This window comes from Camelina sativa, chromosome 15, assembly GCF_030686135.1.
Source record: "Camelina sativa cultivar CO46 ecotype springtype chromosome 15, ASM3068613v1".
NCBI classification, from domain to species: domain Eukaryota; kingdom Viridiplantae; phylum Streptophyta; class Magnoliopsida; order Brassicales; family Brassicaceae; genus Camelina; species Camelina sativa.
Window position 1 is genome coordinate 1,668,156 of NC_141894.1, and position 26,295 is coordinate 1,694,450.

At 35.9% G+C, this 26,295-nt stretch overlaps 5 protein-coding genes and 1 pseudogene across 6 annotated transcripts; 2 read left to right on the forward strand and 4 right to left on the reverse strand.

Moving 5' to 3' along the window:
• Positions 1–14: 14 nt before the first annotated feature.
• LOC104744578 (uncharacterized) lies at positions 15–3,044 on the forward strand. Its single transcript, XM_010465656.3, has 13 exons — positions 15–198; positions 498–560; positions 647–817; positions 914–1,045; positions 1,125–1,264; positions 1,369–1,455; positions 1,555–1,680; positions 1,793–1,933; positions 2,018–2,083; positions 2,165–2,266; positions 2,357–2,527; positions 2,613–2,692; positions 2,779–3,044. The coding sequence occupies exons 1-13, from the start codon at positions 168–170 to the stop codon at positions 2,837–2,839; spliced, it is 1,371 nt and encodes a 456-aa protein (XP_010463958.1). The 5' UTR covers positions 15–167; the 3' UTR covers positions 2,840–3,044.
• A 24-nt stretch (positions 3,045–3,068) lies between these two features.
• LOC104744579 (pathogenesis-related protein PR-4) lies at positions 3,069–3,963 on the reverse strand. Its single transcript, XM_010465657.3, has 2 exons — positions 3,526–3,963; positions 3,069–3,429 (listed from the first exon to the last, which is right to left on the reverse strand). The coding sequence occupies exons 1-2, from the start codon at positions 3,784–3,786 to the stop codon at positions 3,265–3,267; spliced, it is 426 nt and encodes a 141-aa protein (XP_010463959.1). The 5' UTR covers positions 3,787–3,963; the 3' UTR covers positions 3,069–3,264.
• A 2,184-nt stretch (positions 3,964–6,147) lies between these two features.
• Positions 6,148–7,446, reverse strand: LOC104744581 (pathogenesis-related protein PR-4-like; annotated as a pseudogene). The gene is made up of 3 exons (XR_015582131.1): positions 7,155–7,446; positions 6,954–7,019; positions 6,148–6,442 (listed from the first exon to the last, which is right to left on the reverse strand). The product of XR_015582131.1 is annotated as a pathogenesis-related protein PR-4-like (transcript).
• Positions 7,447–8,712: 1,266 nt separating this feature from the next.
• LOC104744582 (hevein-like preproprotein) lies at positions 8,713–10,166 on the reverse strand. The gene is made up of 2 exons (XM_019237386.2): positions 9,482–10,166; positions 8,713–9,076 (listed from the first exon to the last, which is right to left on the reverse strand). The coding sequence occupies exons 1-2, from the start codon at positions 9,884–9,886 to the stop codon at positions 8,906–8,908; spliced, it is 576 nt and encodes a 191-aa protein (XP_019092931.1). The 5' UTR covers positions 9,887–10,166; the 3' UTR covers positions 8,713–8,905.
• Positions 10,167–11,850: 1,684 nt separating this feature from the next.
• On the reverse strand, positions 11,851–14,220 carry LOC104744583 (auxin-responsive protein IAA16-like). Its single transcript, XM_010465658.3, has 5 exons — positions 13,600–14,220; positions 12,805–13,076; positions 12,574–12,709; positions 12,392–12,453; positions 11,851–12,281 (listed from the first exon to the last, which is right to left on the reverse strand). The coding sequence occupies exons 1-5, from the start codon at positions 13,788–13,790 to the stop codon at positions 12,244–12,246; spliced, it is 699 nt and encodes a 232-aa protein (XP_010463960.1). The 5' UTR covers positions 13,791–14,220; the 3' UTR covers positions 11,851–12,243.
• Positions 14,221–18,941: 4,721 nt separating this feature from the next.
• Positions 18,942–26,094, forward strand: LOC104744584 (mediator of RNA polymerase II transcription subunit 14). Its single transcript, XM_010465660.2, has 8 exons — positions 18,942–19,494; positions 20,177–21,202; positions 21,631–21,728; positions 21,801–21,975; positions 22,055–22,811; positions 22,893–23,905; positions 24,018–25,030; positions 25,123–26,094. The coding sequence occupies exons 1-8, from the start codon at positions 19,270–19,272 to the stop codon at positions 25,925–25,927; spliced, it is 5,112 nt and encodes a 1,703-aa protein (XP_010463962.2). The 5' UTR covers positions 18,942–19,269; the 3' UTR covers positions 25,928–26,094.
• The last annotated feature ends 201 nt before the right edge of the window (positions 26,095–26,295 follow it).

The following is a 26,295-nucleotide window of genomic DNA, read 5'->3' on the forward strand; positions in this document are numbered from 1 at the left end:
TCTTGAATCTTCTTAAAACCTAGAAGCCTCTCTGACTCTGAGCTTTCTTCAGATAATCAGACACAAACTCCGGTATCGACGAACGAAACTAACTGAGATATCCAAAAACCTACTTCCAAGTTTCATTAACTTATCCGAGACACACAAGTTAGGGCTTAGTATCTGCTATGGCTCCTGATGCTTCTACTGCTCTTGCAGGTCTGCTCTCTTCTTGCTCCTATATGTTTCGAATGAATGATGTATCGATCTCTTTCTTTGAATGTTTAAATTCTAGATTCCTTGATGGGTTCTCTTAGTTTTCTTTAGTTGAATTGATCTGATGACCAAGTTTCGTTTTTTTCTTTCGTTTTGTATTAATTTCAATCAAAAGTTTTGGATTGGCTCTATTATGGGGTCAAAGTTGATAAGAATTGAAGTTGAACACTTGGTGCGAGAGTACAAGTTTTGTAGCAATTTTGAATCTCTAATTTTGTTTACTCTTTGAATTCTTACTCTAGCGAGGGAGAAAGTTCAGCAATTCCTGAATGCAGCCATTACAGGGAACCTTGAATTCCTTAAGAGTGAGTTCTTTTTTTTTACTTCTCTCAATGTTCTTTTAGCTTTGATTCTTTTTTTTTTTGTCTACTGATATGACTTCTCCAAGCAGAGGTTGCTAAGGAGCTTGATGAAGGAAAAGACTTGACAAAAACTGTGGAGAGTATTAAAGACGCAAACAAACGTGGGGCGCTTCACTTTGCTGCAAGAGAAGGGCAAATTGAGATATGTAGATATCTTTTAGAAGAGCTGAAACTCAATGCTGATGCAAAAGATGAAGCTGGTTTGTTTTGTTCTTTGTATTTTTACACTTTGCTTTTTTTATTCCCAAACTCATTAATTTGAAACTTGATATGTGAGAATTGTTATGGTTTTGCAGGGGATACTCCGCTTGTTCATGCTGCGAGGCAAGGACAGATTGAAACGGCAAAGTATCTTTTAGAGCATGGAGCTGACCCTAATATAGCAAGTGAACTAGGAGCCACAGCATTGCATCATGCGGCTGGGACAGGTTGGTGTTCACTTCAACTTTTTCCAGTCATGGAGTGTTCTGTTTTGCTTATTATATGTCTTCTTTGTACATTTATTAGGAGAAATCGAGTTGCTAAAGGAATTGCTCTCCAGAGGTGTTCCTGTTGATTCTGAAAGTGAATCTGGCACGCCATTAATCTGGGCTGCTGGTCACGACCAAAAAGATGCTGTCGAAGTCCTGTTACAACACAATGCCAATGTAAACTTTTGTGTATACCTCTATTTAATGATCCATCATCTGGAACCGTACTTTCCAATAAACCTTAAAAGTTTTTTTTCTTTGTTTTGTGATTGATTCTGCAGCCTAATGCTGGGACTGAAGATGATATCACTCCGTTGTTATCTGCAGTGGCTGCGGGTTCCCTACCATGCTTAGAGTTGTTGGTCAAGGTATGAATGACATCTTCTTAATCTCTTGTATTTCGTTGGTTCAGTTGCCTAGCATCTTAAATCCGAGCTAACACAATAATGTTCTTTTCATTATCACAGGCAGGTGCCAAAGCTAACGTTTTTGCTGGTGGTGCAACTCCATTGCACATTGCGGCTGATATTGGAAACCTTGAGCTAATTAACTGTTTACTTAAAGCTGGCGCTGATCCTAATCAGAAAGACGAGGTAAAACCAACTTGGTAACTCAGTTCATTAGCAAAACCTATTTTTCTTGCTCATTTGATTCAATATGAAACAATTCTTGTCTAACTTTACTGAGCTTACCGTAAACTCTCAGGAAGGCAATAAGCCTATAGAAGTTGCGGCTGCTAGAGACAACAGAAAGGTTGTTGAGATCCTCTTCCCGTTGACAACAAAACTCGAATCTGTTTCTGACTGGACTGTTGATGGAGTTCTCGCTCACATGAAAACAAACAAAGTATGAATATATTTACATCTCTCCTGGTTTTTAGTCTCAATTGCTTTGATAAATCTTGTCTAAAACAACTTAAACATTATTCAGGAACAAGAGGAAAACGCAAACAAGTTGAAATCCGGAGAGACCGGTACCAAGAAAGATCTTCCTGAGGTACTTCATACTTTGATCGATATGCATTTTCTCTTACATGATATGTTTTGCTTGAAGATTTACTATTTTTTACTTCCACAGGTCTCCCCAGAAGCAAAGGCGAAAGCTGCAGAAGCAAAAGCAAGAGGACAAGAAGCCTTTCACAGAAAGGATTTCCAGATGGCTATTGACGCTTACACACAAGTCTTCAACTTTAAAACTTATTCTAAAATCAAAACAAGATTCTTAGTCTAGGCCTATATGTGATTTTGTTGCATTTTTGTTTGAACATAGGCAATTGATTTTGACCCAACGGATCATACCTTATACTCAAACCGAAGCCTCTGCTGGTTGCGGTTAGGACAAGCTGAGCATGCTTTATCCGATGCTAAAACCTGCAGAGAACTAAAACCTGATTGGCCTAAAGCTTGTTTCAGAGAAGGCGCTGCTCTGCGTTTGCTAGAGGTAAGATCCATCTATTTCCACTAAATAGATTTGATCTTTAATCAATGAAACTGTAGGATTCACCAATCTTCTCATCAATCCCCAGCGGTTTGAGGAGGCAGCCAATGCTTTTTACGAGGGAGTATTGCTTAGCCCTGAAAGCAAGGAGCTCGTTGATGCTTTCAGGTTCGTGAGAAACCCTTATGATGTTTTTGTTTTCCTTATCGTGTTTCAAGATAAATGATGTTTGTTACCTCTCTTTTCTTCTACAGAGAAGCTGTAGATGCAGGAAGGAAGTTTCATGGGAAGGATGAGGTAAAGGCGAGATCATAAGATCTATTCTAGAGATGGCTCCATTTAGTTTCTGTATGAAGTTTTGATCTGCTTCTTATCTTGTTCTCCCTCATGTGCACTTGCTTGCTTGTAATATTTTTTACGAACCAAGTTTTGTTTGTGGTCGGATTTTTTATTATTGTGAACCCTAACCGGAAACTGAAAAGATCAGGTATAAATTATTAGACAATAGTTTATATCATCATCACCATTTGTATAACAATACAAATTACCCGGTTTATATACACTGTATTCATTTATAATTTTGTTTCTTAGTAACTTACACACAATTGTAGATTTATGATTTATCTTTATTGTGAAACATTTGAATTGAACTCGTGATAGTATTTTTATCTTAAAATATACAGTATGAAATATGATAAATAACAAGATGCAAGACGGTGATTGGATGAACGTGAAGATCTTCAGCAGTTGACAAACGCGTAGTTAACAATTAAGTGCCCACGAGCGTATCCCTGACCGTTAGTATCAAGCCGCCTGAAAACGCCGTCATCTAAGTCCAAACCGCCGTTACTACACTGATCAACGATTCTCACCGTCGCTTGTGTTCCCGTCGCAGTATTAGTCACCTGCGTTTGCATATGTTCTTTTATTTTTCCTTATTTGATGTTAATAAGAGATGCATGACACATGGAAATTGTAGTTATGTAAATAGAGTGACTTACCCTTAAGCATCTTCCACAAGAATCACGGCCTCGTGGTCCAACTGGACCGCAGAATGCTGTCCAACCGTACTTCCTACGCCATTCGATCGGGAGGTTTCCTTTCCATGTTGAGCAATAGGCACTTACTTTGTAAAGGTCCCAACCATTTTGCTCGGGATAATAGTAATGGTAAGTTGCTCTTACATTTGTAGCGGTTTGAGCGGCTGCTTTAGCCGCAAATGCGCATAGGAAAACAAACATGCATATGCTAAGTCTTGCCATTGGCGATCTTTATGTGTTTGTTCTTTAAAAATGTGTTGTGATATAATCAAAGATGGACGAACAAATATATAGGACAATTGTTTTCATAGAATAAACAATTTGCAATACTAGATTTTTTGTCACATTGTGAATAATTTCGTTAGGGTATGAATATTCAATGGATGACTAGTGTGCGTGGGGATGTCTATGACGGCTTTGATAGGGTATAAATTAGTATTTTGATACCACAAATAAAAGTTCAATTAGTTTATTTGAATTTTATGAATGATTCAGGTTGAAAAATATCATATTGTATGGATAGAAAAATACATTTTCGAAAATGTTTGGATTGAAATATACCAAAGTAATTAATAAGTGTGTGGATTGAAATATATCAAAATAATTAATAAGTCTGTGGGGGTGACATCGAACCAGGGTTCTTAGGGTTATTAATTCAAATAAAACAACCAGATTATGTCAACTTATTCGAAATATAGCAAAAACATATTGTATATATTTATACAAACACGTGTGGTTAGATAACATCGTTAAGAGATCTCGTTAAGAACAGTTAAGCCATGGGTTTAATATTAGCAACAATTTAGATATTAAATAGTTTTATGCATATATGAGGTATTTTTTTCCAACCTAAAAAAGGAGTATTAAACGTCCAAATAAAAAATAGATGAAATATTTTTTTGTTTTTCCTTCTTTTACAAAAAAAAAAATCCTTTTTATCAGATTTTTTTATCTCAACAACAAAATCCTATTAATTTAAGAAATTAATAACATATTAATTGAAATTAATAGCATATTAATTCCGAAATAATATTATGAATCCTAATATTATTATGAATTTATATATGATAAAATAAGTTGTTCTTAGCACTAATTCATTTAATATAATCTTCATTTACTTGAATCTTTTCTTATTAATATAATCTTCAAACCTTACCAAAAAAATATAATCTTCAAAAAAAATTATTATATAAATTTCTCTTCAACACTTATATCAAACAAAATGAAGTGTGCAAGCTATTTTTATCACTGAAGTATAAACGATCATCTATTATTTCGATAAAAAACATTAATAAATACATTTTGAGACAAAAAGAAAAAAGTTCGTACAAACTTTTTTAAAAAACTAGATGTATATATTTAAGTTATTTTTATTACAAAACATTAGTTTCAAGAAGGGAGTATAAAATTAGTTTATTACTACTTCACAAATATACTTCAAAATTTAAAGTGCATTGAAGTTTTTAAATTATCAATAGTCTTTCTCACAATCATGTAAACGAATAACTTAAATAATTTCTCAATAAATATATCAACAATTGTATGTACATTTTATATATAATTTTCCTTACTTTGTTGTTGTATTGATGACAAAGTCCACCATACCCAACAAGTACATCTGTATCATACGCTGACAAATGAACTAGTAGAAGTTTAGCTTAACTTACCGTCTATAAGTCTAGAATATGAAGATCACTGAAAGAGGTTATTGCGAGCAACCACCATAGATATAAATCTTTTTGTCATTGTAAGAAGCAACAGCATGAAAATATCTTAGAGATGGTGACTTACATGGTTTGTTTCTCATCCCAGGTCACATGGTATTTAAATCAAGCATATGACAATCGTTCAAAGGCATTTAAATCAAGCATATGACAATCGTTCAAAGGCAAACTCTTTAAATCATGTCTGCCAAACATTATCAAAGAGTTACCTATGATTGTGACTGCCGCATCATATAAAGTATATGTGAAGTCATGAGGTTCCGATGGGCTAAACTTTTTGTTCCATACGAATTTAGCATTTTCTTCACCTCTCCATAACCTTGTTACCTTGCTAAAGTTATGTTGTATATACGTTGGATTTTGCTTTTTTTTTTTAATTAATCTTGAGATTTGTGGTTTTTGGATTTTTAATTTTTTGCTCGCTCAAATATTTTTGTTTTGAAAATATTTAGTTATTTGTGTGAGGAAGATGCAAAGGGATCATTGATACATGTTCTTTTTGTTTTGTTTACTAAATTGCTATACCAAATTTTTTTGTCACATTGTGAATAATTTTGTTAGGCTATGAATATTCAATGGATGACTAATCTGCGTGGGGATGTCTATGGCGGCTTTTCAAGCTTTGTGGTGGAAATTGGAAGTTTAAAGAGGAAATAAGATTGATCATTTATTAGAGGGGACAGATGTTTATATGTTATGTCTCTTTAGTCTTTAGGGGTTATCGCATCGTACGGAGTCCCAATTTTTAAGTATTCCGAATTTTTGGATCAGTGAATGGATATCAAATTTGATTACTTCCTTGCTGTCGCCGGTATGTAACTTACGGATGCAAATATTTGCATGGATTATATTAAAACCCAATTATCACTTTATTCCTTAACAACTATAATTTCCACATACATTATTTTCTTTTTGTTATGAATACATGGTGGCATTTATTTTCATCTTATTAGCATATATATAAGCATATATATAATAAGGAGATATATATGCGCTATATATATGAAAAGAAGATCAATAGATGAACCTTATGAAGATCTTCAGCAGTTGACAAACTCGTAACTGACAATCAAGTGCCCACGAGCGTATCCCTGACCATCAGTATCAAGCTGCTTGAAAACGCCGTCATCTAAGTCCAAACCGCCGTTACTACACTGATCAGTAGAGATGTCAATTGAGCTCAGAGACCATGGGCTGTCCAGGTCCAAATTAAATTGGACCGGTTATGGTCATAACCAAATTTGAAGTGGTCAAATGGACCTAAAACCATTTTAGCCCATTAATAAATGGTCCAAACTAATTTGGACATTGGCTGTCCAATAATTCTTCAAAATTAGGGATTGTAAAATTTGGGGGAATTTTTTTTTTTCATTTTGTCAAAAACACGAAATTAGAGTTTCTATCTCTCCCCTATTTCAATCCAATTATGAATTTATGAACTTTTATAATTATGAGTTTATGAAACTTTATAATTATGAGTTTATGAAACTTTAGTAAATTATGAGTTTTAAATTTTGGTTCAATCTGCAACCAATGGACAGACCAATTGGTCATGGTCCTATTTGGTTTGGACATATTTGGATATGGGTGTATTTGAGCCTTGACCATAAATGACCATAAAATGTATGTGTCCAATTAGTCATACCCATTTGGACATGGACAGACCAATTTACAACCCTACTGATCAACGATTCTCACCGTTGCTTGTGCTCTTGTCGCAGTATTCGTTACCTGTGTATTGTTTAAGGTTATTAATAGTATTACGTTTAAGACGCTATGTATGACACATGCCCACTATTTTATATACATGATAACGATGTTTGCTTCAAAACGTGATTTTTGAAAGAGATAAAATTAGTGACTTACTCTTAAGCATTTACCGCAAGAGTCACGACCGGTCGGTCCAACTGGACCACAGAAAGCAGTTCAGCCGTATCTCTGACGCCACTCAAGCGGTTGGTTCCCATCCCACGTTGAGCAATACGCACTTACTCGGTAAAGATCCCAGTTGTTTTGTGCAGGATTGTAGAAATGGTAAATTGCTCTTACGCTAGGAGCGGATTGAGCGGCTGCTTTGGCCGCAAAGGCACATAGCACAAACACACATATGCTAATATTACTTGACATTCTTTTTCTCCGTTATTTTAGTGTTTCTTTAATTAATCTATGATAGATAGAAATAGAATAAAGAATTGATGAAACTCTATTTATAGAAAACATATACTATGATTTGACTAGTTTAGCCTAACAAAAAGTTTTGACCGTTGTGTTTGGTTTTTTTTTTTGTCAACAAAAAAATCAGCTCATACGAATCAATTTGAAGAAAAATTGTTTAAAAACAAAATATGATGCGGAGATAAGCGCGTTTGGCGTACCAAAAAATCCGTGTTGTGTTTGGCTTTGAGTTGAATATTCAATGTTCTTACTATTCTCTGTAGACGTTTATACGTGTGTTTTGGGTTATGGAAAATGAAAAAAAATGACGTAGTAAGAAAATAAAAATCTAAATCTGCAACAGTGTAGCTTAATTGGCCTTCTTCTTAGACATTGATTGGCTATATGGCCGTCTACAATAGGCTTTCTCTCCTCGCTATCATATAGGAAATTAAAATTAAAATTTTCCTTAAAAAAAAAGAAGGAAATATCGATTTGCGTTGGTTTAATAGATTTGTTGTATCCAGTCCACGGTGATTAGTCGGTTTACTCGGTTATTGGAAATGAATTATTTGCCCCTTGTTTCCCGATCCAATGGTTGAGCAAAGGAGTGACCAATATCATAGATTAATGAGTAATGACTAAGCTGATGGCGAGGTGCTGTTCAATATTTTGAATGCCTAAATGATGCCAATCTACTAAAATTCAGGTTATTTATTTGACGCAAAATTAACATTCACCATTTCTATATTAATTAAATAAATTAATACAAACTTGAATACTAGTGAAGAAATGTGAATTTTCAATTGTCTGAATATACAATGTTGAAGAAACATAAGGTCTGAGGGAAAAAAATGTGAATTTTCAACTGTTTTTTTTTTTAAATTGTCAACCTTTTTAAATTATAAACATTTCTTTTTGTTATTAGTTTTACTACAAGTATTTCTGTTATCTATAATCAATAAAAATACCTTTCGACAACAACAACAAGAAAAAAAAAAAAAAAATCAACAAAAATACCTAGAGACAGAGGAAAGACAAGAGAAAGTTTACCAACTTGCCATTTTCCAGTGAAAACGTGCACGTCTTTGCCAAGACCACCGTTCGTATATTAATAAATTGTACATAGAACGTTATTCACGGTCCATGACAATACGTATCTGATCTCACGTCATTTTGATCCTAGAAAATTCGATATATAGGTCACCTTATCCATTAGTATTCCTTTATCTATAGTTTTTTTATTCAATTAATATGTAATAACATGCACTGCCGAAGAAGTATCGATCTTCATATAATTATATCGAGAAGTTCCTTAATTATTTATGCGAAACATATATCCTAGACACAGAAGTCTTTATTGTATGTGTAGACCGATATAACACTTCGAAATCATTACATAAACGCGATCCGTGGCCGAAACACACAGATCGTTTTTTGAATCAGGCTGCCCAATGAGTTTATTAATCCCCACAATTAACAAACTGGTAGTCAACAATTAGATGGCCTTGCTGATAGCCATTACGATCGGTGTCTATTTGATTAAACATTGCAACATCCAAATCCAATCCTCCATTGCTACATTGGTCCACTATTCTCACCGTTACTGCAGCATTTGTTCTTGTGTTTCTCACCTGTATTAATTCATTTATACATACCACTGTTAATCATTATATTTATCGGCTATATATATAACAACCTAACGTACGATTTAAAAGTTGAAGTACATTATAATATCTTTTAAAATCTATATATAATATTTCATCAGGTTCTTACTAGATTTTTCTGAATTTGCATGTAAAAATAAACATACTAATAACAAGATATGAATGTAAATAAAAATAAAATTTACTAGTTGAACTGTTAACTTTGATCCTAATATTAAAATAATCAAAATCATACTTATTTTAGGTATAAAAAGGATTTGGAAGTAATATTTTAGGTGCCTGTTTTCAGTTAGTTTGAATTAAAAGCAGATTAAGTTGGATCATGTTATATATAAAGATCAATTTAGAAGAAAAAAAAGATAATTAACTTACCCTTAAGCACTTGCCGCAAGAAGCTTGACCACGAGGTCCAGCCGGTCCGCAGAAGGCAGTCCAGCCATACTTGCTCCGCCACGCGTACGGCTTATCAGCATCCCACGTGGAGCAGTAAGCACTCACGGCTCTCAGATCCCAATTGTTCTGCGCCGGATTGTAAATATGGTAAGTGGCGCGTACGTTCTTCGCGCTCTCACCTGCACCGCTAGGTCCGCTACCCCCACAATTGCTCTGGCAGTTGTTGGAACAATATTCTGGCGTGGTGCCGCAATACCCGTACTGGCTGCAGCAGATGTTACCGGGACAAGTACGACCACCAGCTTGACGGCCGCATTGTTGTCCCGCCACCGTGGCCGCGGTGTATGATAAAAGTATGATGGTTATGCAAAGTCTGATATTCATGATCGGTAGGTTTTTGTCTTCTTGGTTGTCTAATGCATGTGTCTATATATATACATATGAATATATATATAATACAGTAATAGTAATGTTTTCTTGTGATTTTACCCAATTGATTTAATTACAGACGTTAGAGGTAACGTGTTTAACCATAACCATATGCTATACGCATGAACGTTAAATATATAATACTACCTGGATATTTAATTTTTTAATTTGTTGGATTTTATAGAATATGGAAACTGTCTATATTACTTATGTTGTTAAATTTTGAAAATTGTATGTGGTTTCTTTCTCCTCTGAAGTTAAAGTAATTTGGAAATTCGTAAACAGTGAAATAATTTGGAAAAAAAAATCCATGGCATATACTATTTTACGAGTAATTAAGATGGCGTGATGGATATGTGTGTCTAAGAACCGTCGATATTCGTTGAACGGGAGCTTAACTGGTCAATGTCATCTAATCGGACGGTTTAAAACAAGGAATCATTGTGTGAATACTCGTACATCGAGATACAGATGATGACTAATGAAGAGAGGCGGCTAATTGTGAATGTTTTTTGTTTGTAGAAGAAAATAGCAGCCTTGGACCTTTGCTAGATAAGTGTCGCTCTCATTGATTTCAATTGTATTAATTCGTTCATTTGACTAATCAAAGTCTACATGATCGATCCATTGATTTTGTCAATTTTGGATTATTTTAAGTTATTTTTTTAATTTGCTTAGCAGCGTAAAATGTCTTCTATTGTGGTACTGCGTAAGGAAACAATAGGTTACATACAATTCCTCGTAATAATTGTTTTGATGACAATACAACAGAACAGATGAATTTTCCACTTTGACACCTAGAGGCCTCTGAGAGTTGACAAGTCAACTGAGTTGTTTGTTTGTGGGCTTAATGGGCCAGACGGGCTGGTTAAACGAAACTGAGCCCATATAAAGTCCGTTTCGAATTGGTTACAAACTTACAAGGATAAATCAGCGAATAAGAGAGACGACGAGTGGAACTGTGGAAGAGTGTGTACGTTACTTACGTACGTACGTAGGCCATATCATACATAGCCCACATCTTTGCCGATCCCCCTTTTCTCGCAATGATTAAAAATTCTAACTATGATTCTGCCCATATATGAAAGATTACAAATGACCTATATAATTCAACTCTGTTTTTCTATATCTATGTAATTCGTAATTTGACATAGCGTACATTGAATTCGAATCAAGGCCATGTGACGGTGCTTGATTCACACAATCACACCATTTGAGCTCTCAAAATTTATTCCTTTCTGATATGATTTTTTGTTTGCCGAAACTTCGCCAGCATTTCCTCGCTAAAATCAACAACTCACAATTACTTTTATTCTGAAACTTGATTTCGTCTATTTGACTAAGTGTCTTCATCTTAGAACTCTTCTTGAATCTTTCACTTTCTTTTGTTAATTAGTACCAGCGTATTTGTTCGTAAGCAGCCATATTTTTTACATCTTTTACAACCAATTGGTGAGTTGATGATCTATAGTAGTATAATGAAGGATCAAATTTTATCAAAAAAATAGTTAAAGAAAGATGTAATTAATAAAGCACATTCCATTGTTTGTTGAGGCGATGGATGTCGATGACAGCGTAAAGCATCAATAATGGAGCATACATATTAAAGAAGACATTATTAATTTATTTAGAATACATTAAAATATTGTCCCCCAACAACTCTACACTATCCACATGCTCTTGCCCTTTCCACCACCCACATTACCTTGATCTATAGTATTAAAGTTTCTCATATATGTTTCAACCAAAAAACGTTAATTGTAACTAATTTTGTAAAACAAGTAGTAAATTGAATTTTGGGTTCTTTGTGTGTATCTGTCAAATGTTCATTATGGTCTCGATCAAAAATTAACAATAGTATAATTTTAAGATGGTTGTAAATGAAAAAATGAGTTTACAATGCATAACAAAACAAGTAATTATGAGAACTGTAAACTTGAATAGTAATTTTGACACGTCAAAGTAACACACATTAAGATGCCTTACGGACACTGACCATATAGACAACACGATTAATGCGTAAAAACAAAAATTGTTTTCAACGAAAATAGATGCAACCTAACAAAATATACATATTTATATATATGCATATATATAATACATATAACAAAAACGGTTTTTTAAAAAATAAAATAAAATGTAATACATCACAATATTAATATCATTATAACTTATTAATATCATACGCAAACTCCCTGCTCGGAACAGTAGTTTCGAGCCGGTTTGGCTTTTCTCGGTTTGAGATATCCAACCGATCGAACCGGTCTTTCTTTCCTTTTTTGGGTAAGAACAATAATTGTTGTCAAGAACTCTCAGCTTCTGTTCTTGCACTTTTCTAATGCCCTTGGAGCTGCAATATAATATTGGTAGAAATTTTGTATGAGCAAATTATTACAAACTAAATCCATAAAAAAACTTATAGTATACATAAATCATTTTTAGATTAAAAAAAATACTAACCAAGTCCGATTGCTTCTGATCCCTTCATTATTCGTATACGTTTGCATGAATCAACAAACATCCTAAAAAAGAATCCAAACGAAACGTAAATAAACATTTGCACTATATATAATTCACGTACGTATAATTAAAGATGTAAAAATTATTGTAATTGAAGATATTTAAAAAAATTGAATACTCACTCCCATGGTACGTCTCCTACGAGCATCCAGTCACCATCTTTATCTTCATAAGTTGGAACACAATCTGATCCGTTTAGAAGATCGATCAATTTACTCTCGTTCATAAAATCTTTCATTCCTTGTGGTCCATAGTTGCCTGAAGATTTTTTAAAAATAAAATTTAATTGACAAATATATAATAAAAAGAATTAGTAGATGTATAATTATAGATTGACTTCTTTTTTTTTTTACCTATGGTAAAAGAGCTGAACATTTTGCTCAAGGCATTGGAGAGATCTTGGTAAGTTTTGTAGAGTTTCAGGTCGATTTTTCTTAGGTACGGTGCGCCGTCCATGCTAACCTTCACGTAAGCCGCAGCAGCACATGCGGAGGCGGATGAAGTGGCTCCACTGCTGCCGGAAGTCTTATCATTTCCTTCAACGGTATCTCCGGTGATCGGTTTTTGGCCGGACATGACGTTCTTGCGGAAAGATCGTACCGGTGGCCATCCCACAACTTGTGTCCTGAAATTCCGTAATAATTTATTATTATTATTATTATTATTATTTTCTCAAAATATTAGTTTTACTTTGTGAACATGTTTGTAAATGATCTACTAGTTGTTTCACACGTGTCGGATGTTAGGTGGCTGTAGCTGTCCAAAAAAACTATTTAAATCTTTTTGGTAGATAAAGTAAGAGATTCCTTATGTTTTGTATTTTTCTTAATTCTTCCCGACCAAACCAAAACAAAAATAAATCAAACAGAACACTCAACCTAACTTGTATGCAAGGAGGATATTTTGTTAATCAACAACAAATACTATTTGTAAAACTGTTGAAAACATGGAGCAAAACCAAAATAAAGCAAATTAAAAATCAAAGATCTTACGAGAATCATTTGCCTAAATATTCCGAGGGTTCCCTTCCTAACCTAGCTAGTAATCGTGTTAAAGCGCATCCATCTCTTAATCATGACCGTTCTAGTATGTCTAATCTAGAAGCAAAAATAACAGTCGAAATAGAGACTGGAATATAAGTTTCTTACTTTGCTGGTGGTTTAACGACCTTCTCCTTCATATTTTCTAAATCAGCTTCGGAAACAGTCGATGAAAGATTAAGTTTGAGATCAACGGTCTCAGAAAACCCTCTTTTCCCATTATTTTTTACGGACATTTCTCCTCCGTGACTACCACCCGGCAGCCCTAACCTCAGCTCCGTCGCCTCAAAATTAATCATATTTCTTTGATAATGATAACCAACGAGTCGTAACAAATCTGGTAATCCGACAACGAGTAAGAGATTCTTCGGCTTCTAGGGTTCTTTTGATGTATAAAAAAAAAGTTAGAAGAGAGAGAGAGAGAGAGGGGATGTGAGATGTGTGTAGAGAAACTAGAAACAAAGGGCTAAATATTGGATCGTGTGTGGGTATAAAAATAAAATTATACTAGCAAAACTCATCATTGAGAGGATGGTTTATTTGAACGGACGTGATGATGCCAGGTGGATGCTGGGATTGGTTGGACCGTAAAGAGTGTTGTCGGGAGAAGATGATGTCATGAATGGCGTCATTTTTCCCCCTTGGGAATAATTGCGACCAAGCCCGTGGGGCAAAGGCCAACTTGGCACAGTTTCTCCTTTCTGTTTCCAATTTTATCCACCGAGAATTAAAACTAAAATTAAAACTACTCCTGCTGTATTATACAGGAGCTTGTATTAAAACTAAAATTTGGTGACACAAACAAAGCTTTACCACTTGTACAGCTTTGATTTTTTACCAATCACAAAAATTTTACCAAAATCATTATTAAAATCTTTACTCTCTGCTTTTTGGTATAGTTTTCTTGTACCACTCTTTCTTACAGTTTTGCACTATTCCTTTAAAATTTACAGCTTCAGCTTACAGCTTTTCAGTACAGCTTTAGCTACGTTACCAATCAGACCCACAAAGTTAAATTACGAATTATGTTTAGTTTCATTTAAAAAAAAAAAATTATTACTACTCCATCCGTTCTAATTTAACTGCCGTTTAAGGTTTTTGCACACATATTTAAGTAAATTATTAAATTTTATGTTTTGCCCTTCATTAATATATTTTATAATTTTTTATTGGTTGAAACTTTAAAGCAGCAGGGATAAGATTGGAATAGTGGCGGATCCAGCAAATCTTTTGAGGGGGTGCAAAAAAAAACTCTTTTGAGGGGGTGCAAAAAAAACTCAAAAGTGTTCAGTTGGGGATTTGAACCCTTACCCTCAAATATTATGGGATGCACCATTGACCACTAGGCTACTTACATCAGTAATTAGTATACATAAACTAAGCATTTTATACTTTTATGTGGTACACTTGTACCTCCTCTAATGAACGTGGATCCGCCCTTAGATTGGAATATTCATCAAACATCTGCATTGAAAATCTAAAACGACAACTAATATGAAACAAAAATTAAATTCTAGAACGACAACTAAATTAGATTGGAGGGAATAGTAGAAAAGATATATATACATAAGAAAACTAATATCAATATATATATATAAAAGAGTGTTTTGTCGGAAAAATATTTATTTAGTCGTGGACGTGATAATATGGTCTATAATAAAAATGGGAATAAAAATGACAGCTAAGACAATAAAGGACCCATAGATGGGAAAGAAATCGAAAGTTGTCAGCTTCAACACATGTGTTTTGATTCCATGGATTCGTTGTCCTTCTTCCTATGGGGTCCGCCATTCACAATGCCTATGCTATTGCTTACCCCCTCTTTATTATTTTTTTTTTTGTTTAAAGACTATTTTCTTTTTCTCATACTTATATAAATTTCGAGCCGACAAAAAAAATAATTGAAATTAAATCAAATTTTGAAGTTTGAGATAAACTAAAAGTCCTGGTCTGCCATGGCGTTTCGTACTCTACTTCCCATGTGCATCTGTCTCGGCTCTACTCAAGTTTATGGATTATTGAAGTCAATATAAAATTAAGGGTTATGTTATTCAATAAATTGTGAATAATTAAACATGATTAGTTATCTGTATTATAAATGTGATTAGGAAACATTCCTTCCGATCGATATGATTAGGCTGGATATAATATAACGTTGGGAATAAGTTAACCTAATGCAAATTTCTTGATTAAAAAAAAAGAAAGGGTTTAATTAATGCTAACTAATTCTTAGTATTATGTCTATTGGATTAAAATCTTCGGTGGGAAAGGCCAAAACATGAAACTATTCAGCAGTGGTTAAGTACAGTTGACGTGGTAATTTTTTGAATGAAAATCGTAGAACTAAAGGAACCTTATTGGCTGAGAGAAATAAAGACATCAGATCCTCATAATCGCTATAATCTAAATACTTTTCGTAGTTTTGAAGATTAGCTATTAAACACTTTGTCAAAAAAAAAAAAAGCTATTAAACATTCTAATTACTTTCTCATCATTTTGTCACGCGCAATCATGATCATTATTCGATAATGATCTGTTTGTGCGTTATGGTATGAGGATTGAGGGGTATCTATAATATATACACTATTCCGAGCACACAAGTTTTTACATATTGAAAATGTATTAGATATAAATAAATTTATAATATGAAATTTTCAGTTTCTGTTTTATTATATCAACATGTCAATTAGGGTGTTAAGAAAGAAAAAAAAGTCCTCTATTCGATCAAACGCGATTACGTAAATGAGAAAAAGCCTTAAAATCATATAGAAGGCAAAGACTTACGAGTTTCAATGGTATTATACAGTTTTTTTTTTAAATCTTTTTTCTTTCTTAAATTGTCAACCATGTGGGTGTATGGCGGGACATGTCATGCCCATGTCGTCAACCCTATTAATAAGGTTACTAGCATTTTCGCGAAGGAGCATAATAATATTAGCGTCAATAGATAATTAAATTGCTCCTTGGAAATTTATTAAAACATAACAAAATAGAATAACTTAGCATAATGATCGTCAACATCATATTATTGCTAAACATCATCATCATGTCCATGCATGATTACGATGGAAGAATCTCATCCAAAAATAATGAAGGCCAAATTGACAACGACTTCATCTTAATCTACATGCCAATAAGTTTATAATTTAAATTGTGTTTTTGTTACATTGATCATCGCGTAAATCGTTACTGTTTATTTTATATACATACCCCTTCTCTAAAAAAGTCACATGTAAACGTGAGGACGAGGAGATAAATGGGTCCACCTGGGCCTGAAAACACCAACCCCTATATAAGCAGCGATAGAGAGATGTATACATGCACCCTCCTCGTGTGGGCTGGGTCCAGTGAAAAATCAATGTCTTGTGTTTCACTGTCCAATAACATCACAGGTTCACACGTGTGCAGTGCAACCGTTCGACAAAGTATTAAATGAAATGCATGAATATATGGATAGAGTCAAATTGTGCCTCTGATCGTCTTAACGATGTCAACGTCTTCCCCAACCTTACCGTGTCCTTGCAACTTATTCCAATTTTTCTTACATTTATTTTTCCAATAAAACTGAAAGAGTATTAATTACAAACATTCATATCTGTCGGATACATCAAAAGTTACTTTTTCAAAACTTATAAATCGCCGTTTTGATCTTTGACATCAGATTGTTAAATATTTTTGAATACTTTTTCAAAAATAGTTCAGAAGATTTCTCCAACCCGGGTATGTTGTACCTGAACGTTTGCATCTAGTAATAACCATCTCACATCCTCGTCCATATGGATACGATGATTTGGTTTGGACACGCTACTACCAAAATTTTGTTTCTTGTCGAAAGATTGAGAAAGTCAATTCTTATCCATAGTACAAGAGATCACTAGCTTTGAATAAGATTTTCATTCTGGTTTTTGGTTGAGTATTAGTTTCTAAATTTGTTATTATTTAATAACAAAAATGCTGGTGTTAGTTTTTGTTTTAATTTAGCTAAGCAAATAATCGAACAAAACTCGATGATAAACATTTCATCGGTTGTCTATTGTAATATCAGTATATGTAATGCAAATATGCAATACATACACGATATATAGGATAACATGCATGGCTTAGCCTTAAAGTGAAACACAAGCAAAACCATAGACGTATTTATGGGAACTGGTTAATATAAATAGAGTAATAGACCCAATTATATTAACATCTTCCTATAAACGGACCGCGCCACCACCCCGTCGACATCTGTGTGATATTTCACATTCCCGTGTGTACGGAACTACGGATTCACCGGAAAACCGGATGTTGGGGTGGACATGCGTAGGAACTCTGATGAGGATCACAAGGGATATCATGTCCCATTATTCCTGGATACCCAATTATTTTCCCAACCGTCATGTTCATGTTGCTTACGAACACAACAGGCTATGAATATAAGCATAAACCTACGTGTGTGTATTTGTTAAAATAATTATGAAAGGAATGTATAATATGGTCTATTCAAAAATCAAAACTATCTTAATTTTTATGTGTTATTTACTTGAAAGGAGATTACGATAGAATGTTGAATTGACTGGTAGAAAATGGACCTATAAATTCTTTTATAAGTAGTCCTTTTTTGGGACAAAGTAGTCAAAAGCTTTTTTAGTTATGCATATAATGGTCAGAGTAATACTAGAACTTTACTTTCTACATATGAACTCCATAAGTATAATATAGCAATAGATTAGGTGTCATTTTTTTTCCAATACTACTTGGAAGTGAAAAACATTTTTCTATACAGTAATTTTCTAACACCAATAATTTGCAATTAAACATCATAAACTAGTTTGACAAAAAAAAACATCATAAACTAATAAAATAAAAAATATACACAAAAAAAATTATAGACAAGTTTGTCAAATTCTTTGATAGACAACTTTTAGAATACATGGCTAGCTAGGCCTTTTTTGGCCATTGAAATCGAAGAATATACATAAAAACATTCTTGTTGCTGCCCAACATAATATAAAATCAGTTGGACAAGTGAGAAGGCCTTGCTACCCTACCCATTCAATCTTCACAAACCCTCTTTCTACTAGATACTCTGTTACTACTGTTTCGTGGGGGAAAAAATAACGATTAGAGAAGCCTCATACCAAAATCCCAAATTCGTTTTACTAATTGAAAAACTGGATGTTTATTTTGTGTAACAAAATTGAGGTTTTCGTACCTTTTTACAGTTTCCTAAGCATGAGTTATAGATCAAGATAAAAGTGCTTCTTGGGATTGGTTTACGAAAAAATGTTTAGCCATTTACAACTACATCAACCACTTATACTACTTGTAATTAACTTTTTGAATGATGATGATGGTTAATGTCTGAATAATATAGTAAAAAAAAAAAAAAATTAACCATGTACAGTTATTATAGTGACTTACTGCTTACGTGGATAAAAGAGAGAGAGACCCACCACACAAAAATAGATTTTCACCGTTTTAGAGTAAAAAAAACTGCTTTAAGCCGATTTTTGATTTTTTTGTCATTCTATCATCGTCCGTTCAACGTTGCCTTCGTCTCTTCCCTGAGACCCCCTCCCCCCTTTCTCAATTTTAAACCCTTTTCTCTCTTTCTCTCTTGTCCGAATCAAATCCGATTTACTGGAAAGAGAGAAGCTTTGTGCGCCGTATTGGTTTGTCGTGGGTGGGGGAGGAAGCCGGAGGAGAGAACCAAAGAAAAAAAAAAAACCCTAATTTTTAATCGAATTGAGGATCTCCCAGGTTTCTGAATCGGGCGGTGGGGATTTTGTTTCAATGTCCGCGACCGCGATGGCGGAGAAAGGGAAAGAGACGGTGGATTTCTCCGCTCTTGTAAGTGGAGCCGCGAAGGATTCGTACCTTTCTCTTCAGGAACTTGTGGATAAGTCTAAGACGACGGAGCTTTCTGATTCTGATAAGAAGATTAGCCTCCTCAAGTATGTCGTTAAGACTCAGCAACGTATGCTCCGCCTCAATGCTCTCGCCAAGTGGTGTAAACAGGTTTGTTTCTCTTTCTCCCAATCCCTTTTTTTTTTTTTTTTTTTTTGGGTTTGTGGCTCCAAGTGAAAAGTTGGAATCTTTCTTGGATTTTGGAATTTGATATGTTGCAAGATTAGGGTTATTGTTTAAGATCTAAGATTTTTGAACACCTTTTCCCATTAGTATAGTTTTTCTCTACAGTTTTGGTCATCTTCTCCAAAAAATTTCCATAAAGTTGCAGCGTTTCTTACTTCTAGTGTTAGTTTAGTTTTTTAGCTGCTTGCTTACGGAGTGTTATAAAAGCTAAGAACTCTACCCTTGGTTTAGTTCACTTTCTCCATATACACCATCAGTAGACTGTTTGGCATACTGTTCGGTTGGTGCATCTGGTTGGAAAATCGTAGACTAGTCTTTAAAAATTTATCTAGTCTCTACTGTTAAGTAGATTTTATGCTAGTTAGAGACAAAGTTCCATGGAATTACGCGTTTCTGTTAATTGTTCATATTATAAGAATATTTGGGGTCTAGTGTCTCCGTGAAATTATAAGGCAGCTACTTTAAGATCAACGTTACAGTTTTTGAAGTTTTAAGATTTTCTTGATTATCGATGCTTGCTTGTGCTTACGATTGTTACAGAGTAAGTAAGTACTCGAAAATTTGTTTAGCCGCTTATTCACTTTTGGCTTCACCTCCTTGGCTGCAGGTTCCTCTTATAAATTACTTTCAAGACCTTGGGAGCATATTATCAGCTCATGATATGTGCTTCACACAAGCTGCGGATTCACTGTTTTTCATGCATGAAGGTCTACAGCAAGCTCGCGCCCCTGTCTATGATGTTCCCTCTGCTGTTGAAATCTTGCTGACAGGTTCTTATCAGCGCCTGCCAAAGTGTCTAGACGATGTGGGAATGCAGAGCTCTTTGGATGAGCATCAACAGAAACCAGCTCTAAGAAAGCTGGAGGTACTTGTACGTTCCAAACTTCTTGAAATCACACTTCCAAAAGAAATAACAGAGGTGAAAATTTCTAAAGGTACAGTTACCTTATCCGTCGACGGGGAATTTAAGGTTCTTGTTACTCTTGGTTACCGTGGGCACATAACCATGTGGAGGATATTGCATTTGGATCTGCTTGTCGGTGAAAGAAGTGGCCCCATTAAACTCGAAGTGACAAGACGGCATATACTTGGAGATGATTTAGAGCGTCGAATGTCCGTGGCAGAAAATCCATTCACAATAATATACACGGTGCTCCATGAGCTGTGCGTTGCCATTGTCATGGACACAGTCATAAGGCAGGTCCGAGCTCTTCTTCAGGGGAGATGGAAAGATGCAATTCGATTCGACTTAATTTCGGATACTGGCACCACACCAGCGAACCAAGAAGGAGAGGCAGATTCTGTTAGTCTTCGAACGCCAGGAGTGAAACTTATGTACTGGTCCGACTCTGAAAAAAATTCTGGTCCATTCATTAAAATTGAACCAGGGTCAGATCTCCAGATTAAGTGTTCCCACAGCACATTTGTAATTGACCCACTTACTAGCAAGGAAGCCAAGTTTTCCCTCGATCAGAGTTGCATTGACGTGGAGAAGCTTCTGCTTAAAGCGATATGCTGTAATAGATATACCCGTCTTCTTGAAATTCAAAAAGAGCTTTTGAGGAATGCTCGAATTTGCCGAGCTCCTAGTGATGTCATTCTTCAGGCCCTCCTGGATGAGCCTGGTATTGAGGTAAAAAAGAGTTGAGTTTAGCTTAATATTGAATATTTTGTGTTTTTGAAAATTCAGTTTTAGCCCAGGTTAGATGTACTTTTACACTAGTTGGACACTAAGTTCTCTTGAATGTCAATAGCCAGATTTCTGTTTTCTAATGCATACCTTGTTCGCTTACCACTGTGTTTAGACAAATCCCTTACTAATTTTGCCATAGTTTCATGCTAGAGAACATGACATTAAGCTTTTATTGCAAGTTTATTCAGCGATGGTGGAACTTAGGTTTTGATAAGCTACTGTATATTCTTTTTGCACAATTTCAGTTGTCAAAAGTAGCGAATTTTCTACAATGCACATGTTCTATGGCCTAGCTTCTTTGAGCTCAGGCCATATATCTCTTACTATTGACGATCTCAAATTTTTATTGAATTTTCTCCTCCTTTTAGGGAGGTACCGTGGTAGATCCTAAAGAACAAGTAGAGCCAGAGGTCTTACGTGTCCGAGCCTATGGATCATCATTTTTCACACTGGGGATAAATATAAGGTATATTATTTACATTTTTATATTGAGAAATATCTTATTTTAGCCTTTCTGATTATATACTAATGATTGCAGGTCTGGTCGGTTTCTTCTTCAGTCATCCAAGAGTATCTTGACCCCCTCCATCTTGGAAGAATTTGAAGATGCGTTAAATCAAGGAAGTATAAGTGCAGTTGACGCCTTCATCAACATGAGAAGCAAAAGCATTTTGCATTTTTTTGCGGCCATTGGCAAATTTTTGGGTCTTGAGGTAGTAATATTATTGCCTCAGCTTGTTCTTTTAAGTTCACTTTTGGAATTGTGAGTATTGACCTTCTTGTTTAATGCAGGTCTATGAACATGGTTTTGGTATAAGCAAAGTTCCTAAAAGCCTCTTGGATGGGTCAAGCATTCTGACTTTGGGATTCCCCGACTGTGAAAGCTCTCACCTCTTGCTCATGGAGCTCGAGAAGGACTTCACACCATTGTTCAAATTAGTGGAAACTCAGATGGATGGTTCAGGACAACCTCAGTCTTTCAATGATCCGAGCAATATATTGCGAATGAAGAAGATTGATATTGGGCAGATACGGATTCTCGAAGATGATCTTAACTTGATTACATCCGATGTGGTTAAATTTGTATCTTCATTCTCAGATACTGAGGCTATAAATCAAGTATCTGGACACCGTCACCCTGGATTGGTTGACGAGGCTTTGGCAGAAATGAGTGGAAGCCAGTTGAGTTTCTCTAGCATCGTAGATGACGTCTTTGGACTTCAGAAAGGGACAACGTCTCTGGTCTCAAGTGATGGGCATGGTTCAGTTCCCAAGAATTTCTCTGTTGTTAACGGCCCTGGAAAAGATCCAAGTTTGACTAGCTATCATTCAGATTCCTTGTATAATCTGCAGGGTCCCTTACAATCTGGCTCTTTTAATATGCTATCATCTCCCCCTGGTAAAGGTTCAGCTATGAAGAAGATAGCCATCTCCAAATCTGAGCAGGAGTTATCCATGATACAGTCTCCATCCCTATCTGCTGGGAATGGAGTCTATGAGTCAGGCTCTAGACTGGTCACTGAATCCTCAATGTCACCTCTTCCCGTATGTAAGAACCTTTTCCATAGCCTATTTTTCCCTTCATAGAACTTTCACAATATCGGAATTTCCTAATTTATGTTATTTGCAGCTCAAACTGCTGATCTTGCAACTTCGTCTGATAGTCCTTTGTCAAGAAAAGGCCAGAAGTCCCGGAAACGTTCAGTTTCAGATTTGCTAAGATTGATCCCATCACTCCAGGGAGTGCAAAGTGTAGCTACTCCCAATAAGAGAATAAAAATCTCTGAATCACAGAGTGAATTAGTGAAGACTTGGAGCCCTGTATCACAGACCTTATCCACTGCCATGACAATTTCAACAAAAACTATTGGATGCAGCTATGGGAATCTTATAGCTGAAGCAAACAAGGGGAATGCACCTTCAAGCGTTTTTGTCTATGCTCTTCTTCATGTTGTCAGGCATTCTTCGCTGTCCATAAAGCATGCCAAACTAACAAGTCAGATGGACGCATTGGATATTCAATATGTTGAGGAAATGGGAGTTAGAGATGCATTTTCAGATATATGGTTCCGTCTTCCATTTGCTCAAAATGATTCCTGGCAACATATATGCTTGCAGCTTGGTAGACCTGGAAGCATGTGTTGGGATGTGAAAATAAATGACCAACATTTCAGGGATCTCTGGGAACTTCAGAAGGGAAATAAAACCACACCGTGGGGAGGTGATGTTCACATTGCGAACTCATCTGATGTTGATTCCCATATCCGTTATGACCCTGAAGGTGTTGTTCTGAGCTATCAATCTGTAGAAGCAGATAGTATAAAGAAGCTTGTGGCGGACATACAGAGGCTTTCAAATGCTAGAATGTTCGCTCTTGGTATGCGCAAACTACTTGGTATAAAGCCAGATGAAAAAACAGAAGAATGCGCTGGTATTCCTGCTATTAAAGGACCGGCTGGAGGGAAAAGCAGTGGTGAGCCAGTTGATAGATGGAGAGCCTTCAAGATTGAGGCAGTGGGATTAACAAGCCTGTGGTTTAGCTTTGGTTCAGGCGTTTTGGCGCGCTTTGTTGTCGAGTGGGAATCAGGTAAAGATGGATGCACCATGCATGTATCTCCTGACCAACTCTGGCCGCATACGAAGGTGAGTTGTTTGTTTGCACAACTTAAAAGTTACTCTTTTCAGGGGATATATATATATATTCTTACTGGTTATGAATATTTACCTTTTCTCATTATGAGTTATTCTTGTACAGTTCTTGGAGGATTTCATAAACGGAGCGGAGGTAGAATCTCTATTGGACTGCATTCGCCTTACTGCTGGGCCTTTACATGCATTAGCTGCCGCTACTCGCCCTGCCAGAGCTAGTACTACCACTGGCATGCCTGTTGTACCCGCTACAGCGTCTTCAAGACAATCAAATCAGATACAACAAACTCCTTCAACTCTAGCAGCTCCTAATGCTGTTGGCCAGTCTGCCTCAACAGTTTCAGGAAATACTGTTGCGCCTTCTGCTGCAAGCCCACTCGGTGGAAGTTTCCATGGAGTTGCAATGCTAGCAGCTGCAGGGAGAAGTGGACCTGGAATCGTTCCAAGCTCACTCTTGCCCATCGATGTCTCTGTAGTACTCCGTGGACCCTATTGGATAAGAATCATATATCGCAAACGTTTTGCAGTGGACATGAGATGCTTTGCTGGAGATCAAGTCTGGTTGCAACCAGCAACTCCACCCAAGGGTGGTGCATCTATTGGAGGCTCCTTGCCATGTCCCCAATTCAGACCTTTCATCATGGAACATGTTGCTCAAGAATTAAACGGTTTAGAACCGAATTTGACGGGTAGCCAAGGAGCAGCAAATCCCAATAGTGCAAACCCAACTGTTAACGGTGGGAACAGAGTTAACTTTTCCCCCTCTAGTGCAATGTCAAGAGCGGCGATGAATCGTGTAGCTAGTGTTGCTTCAGGATCTTTAGTCTCAGGATTGCCTGTGCGTAGAACACCAGGCACTGCTGTGCCAGCACATGTAAGAGGCGAATTAAACACAGCGATTATTGGTTTAGGTGATGATGGTGGCTATGGCGGAGGGTGGGTTCCTCTTGTGGCTCTTAAAAAGGTTTTGCGTGGTATCCTTAAATATCTTGGAGTACTGTGGCTATTTGCTCAGTTACCAGATCTCTTAAGAGAGATCTTAGGTTCAATCTTGAAGGATAACGAAGGCGCTCTCTTGAATTTAGACCAAGAACAACCAGCCTTGCGCTTTTTTGTTGGGTAAGCCAAACCAAGAAACTTGAGCAAATCATACGTGTGATTATTATACATTAGTCAGATTATGCTTAACCATGGTCCTTTTTTTTTTGTAGTGGCTATGTATTTGCTGTGAGTGTCCATAGAGTTCAGCTTCTTCTTCAAGTCCTTAGCGTAAGGCGATTCCATCACCAGCAGCAACAACAGCAGCAAAACGGTTCTTCTGCTGCTGCTCAAGAGGAGTTAACCCAGTCAGAGATTGGAGAAATCTGTGACTATTTCAGCCGCCGTGTTGCATCAGAACCTTACGATGCTTCAAGAGTTGCCTCTTTTATAACACTGCTCACATTACCCATATCGGTCTTAAGAGAGTTTCTGAAACTGATAGCTTGGAAAAAAGGATTATCTCAATCACAACAAGCTGGAGAGATTGCACCTGCACAGAGGCCTCGAATCGAGCTATGTCTAGAGAATCATTCCGGTACAGATTTAGACAACAATTGTGCAGCTAAAAGCAATATCCATTATGACCGGCCACACAACACGGTTGACTTTGCGTTGACCGTCGTTCTTGATCCTGCGCTGATACCCCATATAAACGCAGCTGGAGGAGCAGCGTGGTTACCTTACTGTGTATCGGTTAGGTTAAGATACACATTTGGCGAAAACTCTAGCTTGACGTTTCTTGGAATGGAGGGAAGTCATGGAGGTCGAGCTTGTTGGCAACGAGTTGATGATTGGGAGAAATGTAAACAGAGAGTGAGTCGTACAGTGGAAGTCAATGGTTCAGCTGCTGGAGATTTGACACAAGGAAAACTCAAGTTGATTGCAGATAGTGTCCAGAGAACATTGCATCTATGTCTTCAAGTTCTCAGAGATGGTAACAATAACAACACTCTTCAAAAGGAATTTACCATATAGAGCAGTAAAATTCTTGTCAGTTTTGGGAAATTGTTATATCTTAATCTGTACATACGTAATATGCTGAGTTGTTTTTGGTTTTTTTTTTTTTTTTTTTTTTCTTCTATTGGAACTTAGAAACATGTTGTAGCCTTTGAATTTTCCAGTATGAAGAGGTTTTGTCTCAATGTGTTTGTTACCAATCAAAGACAAAAAGAGAGAAATTATTGATTTGACAAAGCAGGTTCACAAATAATAACGATCTTAAGTTCAGAAGATGAAGTTCAAGTATGTGACAATAAGTATTAACATTAGATACGGCTTCTTGAGTTTACCACTTTTCCTTCGCTAACTTCATCTTCAAATACAGAACTTTTTTATAGATATTG

Bases quoted from the DNA above. Each gene is read 5' to 3' on its own strand.
- LOC104744578 (XM_010465656.3), top strand. From the start codon at position 168: ATGGCTCCTGATGCTTCTACTGCTCTTGCAG. The intron at 561-646 runs GTGAGTTCTTTT...TTCTCCAAGCAG, and splicing joins GAACCTTGAATTCCTTAAGA to AGGTTGCTAAGGAGCTTGAT. The intron at 2,084-2,164 runs GTACTTCATACT...TTACTTCCACAG, and splicing joins CCAAGAAAGATCTTCCTGAG to GTCTCCCCAGAAGCAAAGGC.
- LOC104744582 (XM_019237386.2), bottom strand. From the start codon at position 9,886: ATGAATATCAGACTTTGCATAACCATCATACTTTTATCATACACCGCG. The intron at 9,077-9,481 runs GTAAGTTAATTA...GAATTAATACAG, and splicing joins CTTGCGGCAAGTGCTTAAGG to GTGAGAAACACAAGAACAAA.
- LOC104744583 (XM_010465658.3), bottom strand. From the start codon at position 13,790: ATGATTAATTTTGAGGCGACGGAGCTGAGGTTAGGGCTGCCGGGTGGT. The intron at 13,077-13,599 runs GTAAGAAACTTA...ACGGAATTTCAG, and splicing joins GTCGTTAAACCACCAGCAAA to GACACAAGTTGTGGGATGGC. The intron at 12,710-12,804 runs GTAAAAAAAAAA...AAAAATCTTCAG, and splicing joins GTTCAGCTCTTTTACCATAG to GCAACTATGGACCACAAGGA.
- LOC104744584 (XM_010465660.2), top strand. From the start codon at position 19,270: ATGTCCGCGACCGCGATGGCGGAGAAAGGGAAAGAGACGGTGGATTTC. The intron at 21,976-22,054 runs GTAGTAATATTA...TGTTTAATGCAG, and splicing joins GCAAATTTTTGGGTCTTGAG to GTCTATGAACATGGTTTTGG. The intron at 23,906-24,017 runs GTGAGTTGTTTG...ATTCTTGTACAG, and splicing joins AACTCTGGCCGCATACGAAG to TTCTTGGAGGATTTCATAAA.
- LOC104744579 (XM_010465657.3), bottom strand. From the start codon at position 3,786: ATGGCAAGACTTAGCATATGCATGTTTGTTTTCCTATGCGCATTTGCG. The intron at 3,430-3,525 runs GTAAGTCACTCT...ATGCAAACGCAG, and splicing joins CTTGTGGAAGATGCTTAAGG to GTGACTAATACTGCGACGGG.